The sequence below is a fragment of the Rhinatrema bivittatum genome, chromosome 4 (genome assembly GCF_901001135.1).
Source record: "Rhinatrema bivittatum chromosome 4, aRhiBiv1.1, whole genome shotgun sequence".
NCBI classification, from domain to species: Eukaryota; Metazoa; Chordata; class Amphibia; order Gymnophiona; family Rhinatrematidae; genus Rhinatrema; species Rhinatrema bivittatum.
The window spans coordinates 16,079,456-16,094,000 of NC_042618.1; the positions used below are offsets into that span (position 1 = coordinate 16,079,456).

The window sequence follows — 14,545 nt, forward strand, 5'->3', positions numbered from 1 at the left end:
ATTTAATTAAATTGGGTAAAGGTGGGTTGAAAGATTTCCAGAGACTGTTTGCCCAGAAACCTAAACCAAGGAGGCTGGGGAGGGGGCTTCGGAGGGGGGTATACGTCACGTTTGGCCGGCCTTGGGGCAGGCCTGTAACCGGCCACACTAACCGCCGAGACCCCGTACATCCTGAGGTAGCACTGCATGGTAGGGATGCTGCTGCAACGCTGCCTTTCCTTCCTCGGCACACCAGCCTTAGATGCACATGCCTTAAAGGCTGTGAGGCAGGAAGAGCCAAGCTGGTGCCGCATGATGACCTAACACGGCTTGATTTTAAACCCAGCTGTGACCCCAGCAGGCTACCGTCACAAAGGGTCTCCTGCCTTTGCAATACATGTTGCCGCTGCATTCCTGCTTCCTTGCCTCGTCCAGCCTTGCCTCATCCTCCCCTTTGCCTGACTTTCTGGTTCTGACCTCTTGCTTCGGACTTGGACCTGACTATATTTGCCTGCTGCCTGTCCCTGATGTCTCCTGCGTGCCCCGACCTTTGCTTGTTTTGGACTCTCGCTTACTTGACCACCCTAGAGACCCACCTAAGGCCTGCTGGCCACCAGAACCCAAGGTTTCAACCTGCGGGGGAGGGGGCTGGATAAGGTGAAACTCCAGTCTGTTCCACTCCTGGGAACATAGGCCAGCTGTCTGCATAGGCCTTTAGGGTTGCCTTCGATGCTGTGTCAATTATGCCACACACTAAGGGCTCACAGGCACCACACCCATTTCATATAAGACACAAAGTGGTATTCCCACTTCCCCACCTCCCTCTGCCTGGACAGGACCCACAAGCCCAAAGCACACACACAATCGCTCACATTCTGAGTCAGCACCCAGTAGATGTCAGAATAGCAGTGATTTTATTATAAGCCCAGCAGGAAACAATGCAGCAAAGGTATCGCACACATACAGAGCAAAGGCAATAGTTACAATAATAAAGCAATGCCATACTTCCCTCTCTGATGTCACAAGAACCCAGAAGAGCTGCATGGCTCTGTTTCTAGTTGTTCAGGAATGCAAAATCTTCTTTCCCTCAGTTATATACCCCATTTTGCCTGAGCATCTGAAAGTATGATTTGAGAGACTGCATACAGTTTTCCCAAAACTGGCTTTTTCTTGTGATTCTGCACATGTGTTGCTTATGTCTTCCTTTCTCACACTTGTTCACAGGTATGTAATGTGTGTCAGTGTGAGATTCTGAGTCCTTTAAAGGCCTAGCTTCTGAACAGATCCCTAGCCAGAGTTTGTCAGACTTAGGTTAAGTAATTCCATTGCAGAATTACATTCAGGTACCGTACATTTCCCTGTCCTCAGAGGGCTTACAAATCTAAGCGTGTCATTTTATTGTGTGTGATATTTTATCAAGGGAGGGTCAAAATATCATGGGGGGGGCATTCCCATGATATGGCATCCCCCCCCCCTCAGTAAAACACCACAGCATCTTCCCTGCAATATTTTTTGTCACAGAAAAATACAGCGAGAAAAATTATAGTGGGGAAAGAGGTAAAAACTTGTGATGATGGCCCACTATGCCCAGAACTGCCATCATTGTAAAGGGCCAGCAGCTCAGGAAAAGCCATCTCCCAATGTGCAGAAATCCCCCCCCGAGCATCTGTATAGATCCCTACCCACCCCCTCATTGTCTGTCAAGGCAGTAGAAAATAAAAAATATTTTAAAAAAATGCCCCAAAGTATTGCATTTACCTGTTCCTGTGAATGCCAGCTGAGGGTAAGGAGGTGTCCCTCTGGCCTATCGGGGCTGCAACTAACACTTTCAGATAGCTGATGTCATCAGGGCGGAACCGGTTGAAGCCTTAAAACTGCCCCCCCCCCCCACGGCACGCAGCCGACGCGCTGCCGAAGCCGCGCACAACAAAGGGGCGCATGGCTTTGCCGGGACTGTCTGGAAATTAAATTTGGAAGGAAGATTCTTCTTTGACTAAAAAGTGAGTACTTTAAAATTTCATTAACCCTCTTAGTCCTCAGCCCTCTTTCAGAAGGGTTGGAGAGAAGATTTGAGAAGCGGTGTGGAAATAGCTGGCTGCTGATTATCTAATATCTATATATAAAGTTAATAAAATGCCTCATACTAAACGGAAGGCCAAAATTAGAGAGATGGCATCGTCCTCTCACTTATTAGAGTCTTCCTAATTGCGGATACCGTTTTTTTTCACCCCGTCATCTGGTCAGAAGCCAGAGGAAGTGGCCGCTGAGGGGTCTGATTTGGAGCGGGTATCAGACCCTCTGGCCGAAACATCCTTGAGCCCTGGCGCACCAAGTATTCCTCCTCCACCTCATTATTTACCTACAGACTTTCTAAAAATTGGAACAGTACCTGAAGGAAATGGAGAAGGAGCCCAAGCTGCAGTGGGAAAGTTGGAATTTGGTGGAGCAGAAGTTGATGAGTTGATTTTGGATAAGCCCCCAGAAATTACTCTAGAATCTTTATGGACCGCAATAAAGTCTTTAGAAGGGGCAATTATTAATCTGTCCAAACTGATTGTAGATTCTAATCAATGCTTTAGTACTATTGAGGTTTCCCTTGGAAAAAATAAAGAAAATATTGAACAGATGGGGACAAGATTGAGTAATTTAGAGCACTGGCAGCAAAGATTTGCTAGAGCTGCAATTATATATGAAAAGAAATTGGAGGGGATAGAGAATACACTAAAGTATTTAAATCTGAGTTATTAATTTTCCAAAGCATGATTTAATATCTGCTTATGAAATGTTTGAGTACCTCTATACAAATATTAAAAATGCCATTGCAAACGCTGCGTGTTCTCTCTAGATTTATTACGTACCTACAAAAAGTAACATAGCTGCTGGAAATAAGTCAGGTGAAGGACAATTACATTTTTCTGAAATTATTGAATCTAACACTGAGACTGTAATATCGAATAGATCTGTATTACATGTTTCCTTCTCTTTTGCCTCAGATAGAGAAACAGTCTTTACACTATATATGCGGAACGTTTGTCTTTGTTTCATGGTGATAAGATTTAGATCTATCCCGATTTTTGTAGAGAAACACAAGAAAGGAGAAAAAAATGTATTAATATGAGAACAGAAGTAGAAGCTATGGGAGGGAAAGTGCTATTAAAAATTCCATGTAAATGTGAAATTTTATATCAAAATCTGAAGTATGTATTTTTTTGAATTATCTCAAATTTTCTTGATTCCCTTACCCAATAATCTGCAGAGTTGGGACTTGAGGCAAAGTAAAATATCTAGTTGTAGTCTCAGTTTTCAGTTGTTACAGAAAGAAGGAGATTAACCTACTTTCTTTTTCCTTGGTCCGCTTGTATTCATATATCCTTCTGAAATATAACTTTTGAATTACCAGATTTAAATTATTAGTTTTATACTAGTATGTAAAACAATTACGATATCTGAATACTGTAACAATGTTTGTATTTGTTTTTGAAAATAGCATAAAAAAAAAAAGCCCCAACGTGTCCTGCAGCAATTCCTCGCTTCCTTCCCAAACGCCTTCTTCCACCAAATATCCGTCCCAAATCGTCCCCTTACAGAGAACCTATTCCCTGGTGGTCTAGTGGCCTGTCCTTCCCTTATCTAAAGAAAGTGACCCTAGTTTTAGTGGCAGCCCAAAATGCCCCCTTAGCTTCGGCCAGTTTATGCCATTTTCCAAAATGCCACTGTCCAGCCTTTGTCCTTATCACATGATAGGGGCAAAGACTGGGTGGTAGCCATTTTACAAGATGGCCACCATTTAGCCTAAGCCTAGAGGGGTGCTCCAGGCCGCCATGAAAACACCAGTGCACCTTTTTAAAGTAAGGGGAGAATCCAGGGATGGGCAAGGATAAAGGGGGATTACTAGATTACGAGGGATATTTAGCAAGGAAGGGAGAGGGTTCAGGGGATGGGGTGGCAAATTTTGTTCAAGCAGAGTGTATTTGGGGGGGGGGGGGTTGCACCATAGGTGGGTGCTTTTAGGTGTAAAGGGAGGAGTTTGGGAAGCAGAGTGGGGCATTGTCATGTGATGAACTCCATTTGTTTTCTTTTACTCTTTTTCTCCCTTTGGTGCCACCTTGACAGACAGTAGGGGGTCAAACCAGAGCTGCATGTAGGATTTGTTATGGTTTGCAGGGGTGTTTCGTGCCATTGTTGGATCTTTAATTTGCAATAGGGAGGCACCGGGATTCGATTTTTGTAGAGGCATTGGGAGTTGTAGCTAACTTAGGGGGTCATTTTCCAAAGCGATCGCACGCGAAAGGTCCCTTTTTTCACGTGCGATCACTAAATGGGGGCAGGAGGCGGGGCGGCGTCAAGACCAGAACAGGAGGAGTTGGAGCGGCGCCCGGGCGGACGCTGCGAAGACATCGCGGACAGCGAAAAGGTAAGAACCCTTTTCGCTGCCAATTTTGCGCTCAATAGCACCACCTTTTATGATGGTGCTATTGGGTGCGAAAGCCGGCAGCGATTGCACCGCAGAGGGCGATCACTGCTGGCTTCGCCCCCCTGTACCGCGCGATTCAAAGAGCCCGGCGGTATTAGAGAATCCAGGCCTTAATCAGCAAATAATTCAGCTCTGGTGATTTGCATAGGATTATCTATGAATGAGCTGCTTTGCATGCATTTGAAAATTTTATGCATGCCTAGCAACTTATTTATATATGGGGCAGCTTTTTAGGAAAAATATGTCAATATCATGCCCTATAACTTAACTGAGCATCATAAAACATCTCACACGAAGGACATTGCACACCACTCGTGTATGTAGTTATAATCGTCAGGCATACAGAAACCTTTCTTTTTTTTTTTTTTTTTTTAAACAGTCTGTTTATTGAAGTTACCAGGAACAGGTACAGATACTCAGAACAAATATAACAATAAAAAGGACACATAGTATGTTAAAAAATGCAGAGCAGTTCAACTCTAGCTCTAGTCCATTCACACCCAGTGCCACCCATCCCCCTAATCTGAAATTGGCATTTCAGCAGCATACTTAAAGAAGCTCAAGGCCCAAGTCCCATACACGAAAATATCCCCTCAGTTGGCCAAGGCTTTCAAACAGGAGGTGATATTATAGTTTCTTAGCTGCTGAAGTTGTACAGTATGTACCATAAACTCCCTCCAGCACACCAAAGATGGCAGCTCATCACTTTTCCAGTACATCAGTATCTCTTTTTTAGCTAATGAGAGTGCCACAGCCAAAAATGTACTTCCCCCCTTTCCGCACCCTTAAACTGTTATCTAAATCAGTGAGCCCGACCAGGTCATTGTAACTCTCCTAATGCATTCCAGTGAAGCAAGGGGCTTGCAATTTGTGGCACCCCGTGAACATAGGACACAGAGCCCCCACATCTTCATACTGCATCCCAAATACAGGATCAGACACCATCTTTGTTCAATAATTAAAAAGACCGCCCCCCCCCCCCCCAATCCCTTTCTTTTGCTTATGTATTTCTATTTCACAAAAATATTGCCCGCGACAGGAAGAATAAAGATCTCCCTCTCTCTCCGGCCACATCCCAGGCTTAATGTATCCTATTCTGTGCCTGCAGGGGAAAAACAATCCCTCGACAAATCAGATAGAGCCATCACATTGTGGGAAGAGAAACCTATAATAGAGCCCGTATATAATCATTTTCTTCACTGATCGATCTGACCAGTAGATTGTTCTAGTGGAAAAGGGTAAAGCATTAATAATAAGAAAATGACGCTGCATCAGACAAGATGTCCCTGTCTGCCCTCTTTCTGGCTGAGGAGATATTTGTTCTGCAGCAGGGAGTTCGTGGCCCGTCCTCTCACCTCATACCGCTGTGACACGAAGGTCGTGCCGGCCGCCGGAAGCCAGCCCCACCTGTTAATCTGCACTTTAACCCCGCGCCGATTCGCTCGGCCCCTGCTAAACACCCAGTGGCGCGCGGGGCTGGGCGGTGTTACCGTATCTGCCAGATGTAATCGTGCTCCCGGAATCGGCAGGGAGCAGGAAGGTGTCCTAATGCGTCTGGGCTTTAACAAGCAGGCAACCCCCCACTTATAAAAAGGGCGCCTCCTGCATGGGCTGAGCGCACATTTTACATCAGGAAGGGAGGGGGAGAGCGAGAGAACGCAGCAACAGGAAAAGAAAGCAGGGAGGCAGAGAAAAGGCAGCCTTCCCTCTTCCCTTTTAGGCACAGAAACCATGCTCTGAGGGTTTGGTCATAACATTTTTATGCACACAGTGCTTTCAGCCCCCTTACATTGTCACTTTTGACCAGGACGCTGCATGAGACTGGCATGTCTTTCATCCTCCTGGCTTTACATTTCTTTTGCTAAGCAGAAGATGTTTGCAGAGAATGTACTTGGGATTTACAGTTCATTTGTCCAGCTGATAAAGGATAATGCTTGGGCCATAAAACTGATTTCGCCGAATTTATTACACCACAAAGCTTCTGAGCAGTGTAATGGAGAAGCAGGCTGGACTGAAGGTGCTCTGGGAGCGAATGGCCATTCTCAGGTTCCACTAATCTATAACCAGTGAATATCCATGCGATGCACTATGTTTGCATACCTTGGCCCTACATTTAGGTTAATTTACATAAGACTACAGTTAATACTCCAAGGCATTATTTCCCACAAAATAATCTATCCTTCACTAAAACCAACTAAAAACTAGAGTACACCTTATTAAAAACCTAGATTTACTGTTTTGTTTTTTTTTCAAAAACTGATGCTTGCTACCTACTTAATATAAATATTATCAACATTTTTTAAAACATCGGTGTATAGTGCTGTTCAAAATAAGCTGCCGATCCCTGGTTGCTTATAATGTAAATTTAAGCACAGGGGGGGTTAAATGGCTCAGAGTGGCACAAGGAATTAATAAAGGGAGACACAGTCTCTGGATTAGATCAGTGAAATCATGGACATGGTAGGTTCAGTGGCTCTTTTCCATTGACCCTATGTGACCTTCCCCAAAAATCTTGCTCTCCCTTTGCCTGTCTTTTACTCAAAGATAATTAGATAATATTTTTCCTTCTTTTGGAAATTCTCATGCTCTCTAGGCACCAGAAATGTGCTACCAGGCCATCCATCAGAAGGGTGGCTGCATGGTCTGACGTATAAAGCTGTAGAATGTTTTGATATTCCATTCACATGAAAGATACTATAGAAATCCAAATGATTATTTAATATTTCTGTTCTGTTCAACCACTTCAAGGTGGATTACAGTGCTGTAGATTAGACCAAAAGTTGGGGAGTATTTTATTTTTATTTTTAAAATGTTTATATACCGCTATCTACAATAACGTACGAAGTGGTTCATAAAGTACACACACAATAAAATAAAACAAAATCATCAAATAATTCATTAAGGGGTAGATTTTAAAAGGGTGCGCGTCTATGTGCATGCGCTACCTGGGGCGCGCACATGGACCCCCGATTTTATAACATGCACGCATGTTATAAAATCGGGGGTCGCCAAGTGCAAGGGGGTGCACAATTGTTTTGGAGCGGCCTCGGAGGGAACTTCCTAACCCCCAAACCTCACCTCCTGCCCCCTAGCCCTATCCTAAACCCCATACTGACCTTTATTTTACCTATTGTACGCGCTGGCAGCCTGCCGGCACGCGATCCTCCAACACAGCGGCAAATGGCCGCTGTGCTGGAGGCCTCTGCCCCGCCCCTTTTTTGAAGCCTCAGGACATATGCGCGTCGCGGGGCTTTACGTGCATCGTTGGGCCTTTCTAAAATAGGCCCGGCACGTGTTACCCCTCCTACGCGCATAGGCTTTTGAAAATCTGCCCCTAAATCATTAACATATATAGATCACTATTTTGTATGTCAACTCCTGACTAATACAGCTAAACTCGCTAGAGTATTTATCGGCACTTATCAGAGGAATTTAAGTAACTATTAGATGAAACAGCATTTAATTTTGTTTTCACTTTGCCAGTAGGTTACTAAAGGCTTGTTTAAATAAATGTCTTAAGGTCCCTCTTAAATTCTTTCACGTCAGCGGTCATATGTAGTAAATCAGGTAGCACATTCCATAAATTTGGGCCGGCCACTGAAAATGCAAATTCCTCATTAAATCCAGTCTGGCCATCTTTGGAGTCGGAATGGCCAGTAAGTTATTTGCAGAGTGTTACTGTCGCAGGGGTTTATATATGCGCAGTGAGGTACTAAGCCAAGTATTTTGTTCATTATTTAACAAATTGAAAATTGATATTCAAACTTTGTATTGTATTCAAAAGTTATGGGTAACCGATGCAAATAGCGGAGAAATATGATCTCTCTTTCGAGTAGAGTCAGAATATGGGCAGCAGAATTCTGACTGGTACTCGAAAGAGTACCATGATGAGGATTATTTTTCAGTGAGGTAGGTAATAGTGAGGTAGTGTTCTTATAAGTGAATCAAACTCGGGAATGGAAAACTTTGCTATTCAGTTCTCTTCTTTTGCAAAATTATTATTTACTAAATTATACCGGCACATAAACTGTATGTTTTATAGTCACTATTTTGGTTTCAGGGATGAAAATTTTGTTTTACAATTTTTGTTCTGCACTAAAACAGTTGATCAGCATAATCGCATGCAAATCGCATAAATTATTTCATGTTGGAAATGTTCCATTTGTTTTGATAGAATAAAATGGGTGTAGAACAAGTGTGACCTAGAGGGAACCCTTGTTTTCAGTTGCTGGTTATGTTGGTCATCCTGATTAGATGCCTAATCTGATTACTGCCCTCTTTGTTCCATATGTCATGTTCAGTGGACTGAACCAGCACTGACTGGTGTAAGAAAAAATGCTGCAGAATAGCATATTTGTTCATACATGAAATGAACGTGCATCCTTTGAGTCTGTTTTGGATTTCTTAATCCGTAGACAGAGATTAGTCCTTTTGAACGGTCTGGTTGAGCTTTTTGACCACTTCATCGTCATCCCAAGAGCTGGTGTAATTGTGCTGATGATTGCAGAGACATTTGGTCCAACAGTAAAGTATTACTGACATATAATTATTGGTTTGCCTTTCCATTCATAAGCATGATCCCTCTCTTGACTTCACCTTCTGTCATTTCCCCTTGTGAACTCAGTGTTGAGGAGGCTAAGGGCCTGTGGAAAGCTCCATTGTCCGGAGATTAAAAGAGTACTGACATTTCTCTGACAATAAGCTAGATACTGCGGCCTCATACACGGGTGACGTTATCCAATGTGCCGCAAGGACAGCGTTCCTAGAAAACTGTGGTGAAACCTAGAAAGATTTTCCTGGCCTGTGCAGGATTTTATCATCCCCATCAATTGCAGCATGGATGACTCTTGAAGCCAATGGATTGCTTCTTGGGCATGGTGAGAAAAACCGACACAGCAAACCCAAAGTCCAAAATGGTTAGAAAAAGGGGGCAGGCCAAACAGGGCTGCAATCGAAGCCACACCAAGAACTTGGGGCTAGTCACCAATGACGAAAAGGAAGGAAACTTACTCGAGATGAAAATGGGCTAACTAAGCAGCTACTGGGTAGATGCAGAAGGAAAACAATAGGACAAATGAGAAGTCCCAGTTGCGATAGATTTTTTTTTTTTCTCTCAGGAGAAAAGAAGAATCTGAAATCATCTGACGACAAAAAAGGATTTGGGGGGAGGGATGCCCCATGTGACTGCTGCAGTTTAACAGGAATTATCATGTTGATTGCATTTGCTTCTTGATGTCCCGAGCACGATGATCCTAGCTTTAGCATCTACTCAAGAATCTCTCTCAGGGCCATCAAATGCTGAAGATTTTGTCTGCTTTGACATCTTTGGGAAAACTTAAAAAAACTGATGCACCCTCATTGGTACCAAAGGTGTTGGTGTTGAACTAAGCTGTATTGACAGCTGATAATCCTTTGAAGCTGATTTGCTAAAAGCGTTTACGTAGGACTGAGGAAGCCCCTGAATAGTGGCAACTGAACAGGAAATCCTGTGCAAGCATAGAAAAGCTTTCTAGGCTTTTTCCACAGTTTTCTAGGACTGCTGTCCACATTGGCAGCATTGGATAACATCAGCGAAGTATATGGCTGCTTATCCTGCTATTCTCTGAGGATACCTGTTACAGATAAGCAACATTGCTTTATTGTAAGCTGTGGAAGGCAATGGAAATATAACTTTGTAATTAAATTGTATGCTTAGCTAACTGACACATTAAAAGATCCAATAAAGGAGACACAAAGGGCCGGATTTTCAAAGCCCTATTCGCGCCGGGCCTATTTTATAAAGGCCTGGCGATGTGCATAAAGCCCCGGGACGCATCTAAGTCCCGGGGCTTTGAAAAAGGGGCAGGGTGGGGCCGGAGGCCTCCGGCACAGCAGCCATTTGCCGCTGCATCGGAGGATCGCGTGCCGGCAGGCTGCTAGCGTGCACAACTTGTGCTTGCCCAGAGGCAGGCACAAAAGTTACAATAAAGGTCGGAGGTTAGGGGAAGGGGTGAGAAGGATAGAGTAGGGGGAAGGGAAGCTCCATCACAGGCTGCTCCATGGTACTGGATCAGCTACTGAGAAAATACGGCTCTGAGTTTCTGGGAGTCAGGCCGTTTTCACTGTTGGAAGCACCAGTGGTAGTGTTCAGGACATCTAGTTGCATGTTGTGAAGATGTGCTATGAATAAGCCTTGCATTGAATGAGGAGATACCTGTGGCTAGCAACTTGATAGTTGCAAATTTGAACTGTGCCTTTTGCCTTGCCAAGCCCTAGCCTGACATACATTGCAAAGCAATGCCATAATGAGCTTCTGTTCGGCTAAGTTTGACTGAACCAATATTATTATATATAACCAATAAATATACCCTGAGTAATCGTACAACTGTTTAAATTCCATGGCTCAATCGATTACAGAATACCCCAAGATTGCAAGATCTTAGGATACATTTTAAATTGGGTGTACTTGTATTTAAGGCAGTTAATGATGGAGGTCCTAGCTACTCATGCAACTTACTTGAGAATTCATTAATTTGAACATAGCAGATTCACAATACTCCCAGTCCAACACGAGTTAGTTCAGAAGTACTCTGTTCAGGTAAGGTTACAGATCTTGTGGATCCAGGATCCACAGCACAGAGTACAACTCTTAAGCCCTCAAGTTTCCGGGAGCACTGGACTAGCTCCAGTGATCCCTTATGAGCCCTTGAGGACCAATCTGAGCTGAAACAAAGTATAGCACCTTCTCTGTTTACTTGGCTGCAAATGCAGTGAGCCACCTTGGGGCTCATGGGCAGAGGACAGAGCAGAGCCACATTCAAGATCCACTTGGGCTCTTTTCCCCCCTTACAGTGTGTGCTGTCCAAGTCTTTTCAGTTAAGGAACTACCTCATTCTTGAACTCAAGATTAATTGAAGTCAGCTTAGCGGCAGACCTAGGTTCAATTTCCAGTCCTGGCTTCTGCCCCCTAGGCTGACTGGGGATACTGGAGCGACTACATTCCCAACTCCAGGAGTCTTGGTCATTGTACAGCCAGGCTCAGTGTGTACCTGTCCCAGGTTCTGGAGGGAGCTACCATTTGTGACCCCCCACCCCGGCTGTTAACTGTCATTCAGGCCGATACAGTACAGTGCGGAGCGCACTGTTAACCCGCCATTGGACGCGCGTTTTCCCTTACCCCTTATTCAGTAAGGGGCGGAAAACGCGTGTCCAACCCGCCGAGCCTAATAGCGCCCTCAACATGCAAATGCATGTTGAGGGCGCTATTAGGTATTCGCGCGCGATTCAGAAAGTAAAATGTGCAGCCAAGCCGCACATTTTATTTTCAGAAATTAGCGCCTACCCAAAGATAAGCGCTAATTTCTTCCGGCACCGGGAAAGTGCACAGAAAAGCAGTAAAAACTGCTTTTCTGTGCACCCTCCGACTTAATATCATGGCGATATTAAGTTGGAGGTCCCGAAGAGTAAAAAAAAAAGTTAAAAAAAAAAAATTGGAAGTCGGCCAGTGGCTGGTTTCCAAACCCGTGGCTGTCAGTGGGCTCGAGAACCGATGCCGGCAAAATTGAGCGTTGGCTGTCAAACCCGCTGGCAGCCGCCGCTCCTGTCCAAAAGGAGGCGCTAGGGACGCGCTAGTGTCCCTAGCGCCTCCTTTTGCCCATTTCTACCGCCGGGCCTCATTTAAATACTGTATTGCGCACACAGGCGAGTGGCCTGTGCGCGCGCCGGGAGAGTGGACGTTCACCCGCTCTCCCACGGACTTTACTGAATCGGCCTGATTGTAATATGTCTGGACTACATAGGGTGGGGGGAGGTTTATAAAATCCAGAAATTGTAAATGAAGGCTGATGGCACCTCTGGTTCTGATTGAACTGAAGCCCAAATGAGAAGGAAAAATCTGCAAGTCAAAAAATAAAGGGCATAAGACTTTCTGTCTCTGCTGGCTATCGGTATGTGGAAAACACCACGAGACTGTGCAATCGCACGGAACTATTTTCTGGGTTTTATGTGGCCATTTAAAATACAATCTACTTACCAAGGGGAGGGCAAGTTTGTTTGATAGTGATATTAGCCATGGCGTCTCCTGTGTTCCGGAGTTGCAGCTTTCTACTTTTTATCAGCCCCCAAGGGCTTTACTTTTCATTTTGACAGAGTACTGCTTGTTGATGTAACTACAACATGGACGAGTGCTTGTGTTTGGGGGAAAGGGAGGCACGCATTCCTGTGGTGAGCTGGCTATCACAAGAAGGTAGCTGAGAAGCATTAGGTGAACCTGTTCTTTCACTTTCCATTTTCCAAACATAGAATCATATAATCACCTTGAATGTTTGGATTGTCAAGCATGCTTTAATTGTATTGTGCTTTTCATTTTTTCATGCATGTCTAAACCCTAATAGTTTTCCATCTTTGTTTCACTAATCCATTTCTTTTTCCTTCTGTGGCTCATTCCATCATTTTGTTTTCTTTTTTATGCATTCCAGGATCCTGATTCTGAACATTCTTTGTCCAAGGTAAAACATATTTGACATTTTAAAGCTGTGTATTTGTTTTATATATCTGTTTGTACCTGAGGCAATGGAGGGTGAAGTGACTTAAACAAGGTCACAAGGAGTAACAGCAGGATTTGAAACCTGGTTCTCAGCCTGCTGCTCTAACCATTAGGCTATTCTTCCACTCCTGAAGTCTCAAAAAAGCCCAGAGTTTAATTACAGAACTCTGTTCTCAGGAATGATAAAGTATGACTGATTTTATTCAGTGGTTTTTTTTTTTCCATAAAGGTTAGGACTCTTCAGTTTGGAGAAGAGACGGCTGAGCGGGAGATATGATAGAGGTCTATAAAATAATGAGTGGCATGAGTAAACATTAATCAGTTGTTTACTCTTTCGAAAAGTACAAAAAAAATAAAATTACTAAGTAATGCATTTAAAACTAATAAGAGAGAATTTTTTTTTACTTAACACATAATTAAGCTCAAGAATTCATTGACAGAGGATGTGGTGAAAGCTATTAAAATAACTGCATTTAAAAAAAAAAAAAAAAGGAAGTCAAGTCTCTGGAGAAAAAGTTCATTAACTTATTAACAGGTCGATCCAGTATCGTCCGCTCGAGGATTGCCCGTCTGTAACGTGCTCGTAGCGCACAATTCGGGCGCGCAAGGCAATTCGGCGATACAGTCTCCAGTTTCACGCGTCCGTATCGCTTCTGAAAACAGACGCATAACCCTTTCCGCACCCGGCATGTAAATGAACGAAAAAGCTGTATAATGAAGGAATTAGCTATTCCCCTGCGATACTGTAACGGGCGCTGATATTATCTCCTCCGTAACCCGCTGTTCTGCCGCGGCCTTAACCTGCTAGTTTACCGCCTCCCCCTAGTAGGAGTTAGTGTAGTGTAGTGTAGGGTAAAAACATTGCTTACCCGCCCTGGTCCCGTCCGGTCTCCTGCAGCCCCGTCCGGACCGGACGGGGCTGCAGGAGACCAGACGGGACCAGGGCAAAAAAAACCAAACGAAAAAGTAGCAAGGGTCGGGCCTGCTATGGTAAGTGTAAAAAGTGTAAAAAACAAAAAACCTGTGTGTTATATAAAAAAATAAAACAATTTTAAATACCTGTCGGAGGGCCGTGGGTCCAGGCGGCCGGTGGGCGGCGGGCAGCCATCAGCGGCATCCGGTAGTCCCTTCTCCCTTCCTCCCTCCCTCCCCTGCCTGGATGAGCGCCAAAATCGCACGGGCGGGTCGGCAGCGGGGGGGCGGCAGCAGGATCCGGGAGCGGCGGGTAGGCAGCAGCGGGGTCCGGGGGGGCAGCGGCAGCGGGGTCCGGGGGTGGCAGCGAGATCCGGGGAGCCAGCAGCGGCAGCATGTTCGATCGGGCAGGCAGGTAGGTGGCAAAGTAAAGATGGCCGCCTGCACGGGAAAATCGTGCAATTGGCCGCTGAAGACGTGACGTCACGACGTTTGGCGTCACGGGGTGTGACGTCACGTCTTCAGCGGCCAATTGCACGATTTTCCCGTGCAGGCGGCCATCTTTACTTTGCCACCTACCTGCCTGCCCGATCGAACATGCTGCCGCTGCTGGCTCCCCGGATCTCGCTGCCCCCCCCGGACCCCGCTGCCGCTGC

The 14,545-nt window shown here is 44.9% G+C and overlaps 1 protein-coding gene across 3 annotated transcripts in view; it reads left to right on the top strand.

Annotated features, from left to right (window-relative positions):
• The window catches only part of TTC8 (tetratricopeptide repeat domain 8), a 167,321-nt gene that overhangs the window by 7,594 nt on the left and 145,182 nt on the right, over window positions 1–14,545 (top strand). For 2 of the 3 annotated variants that reach the window (XM_029597759.1, XM_029597757.1), the window contains exon 2: window positions 12,910–12,939. The exons of the other annotated variant lie outside the window; for it this stretch is intronic. Coding sequence is in view for 1 of the 2 variants with exons in the window: in XM_029597757.1 (XP_029453617.1) it covers window positions 12,910–12,939 (30 nt within the window). In the remaining variant the exon portion in view is untranslated. The remainder of the gene's footprint in view (window positions 1–12,909; window positions 12,940–14,545) is intronic. 3 annotated transcript variants of the gene reach the window in all.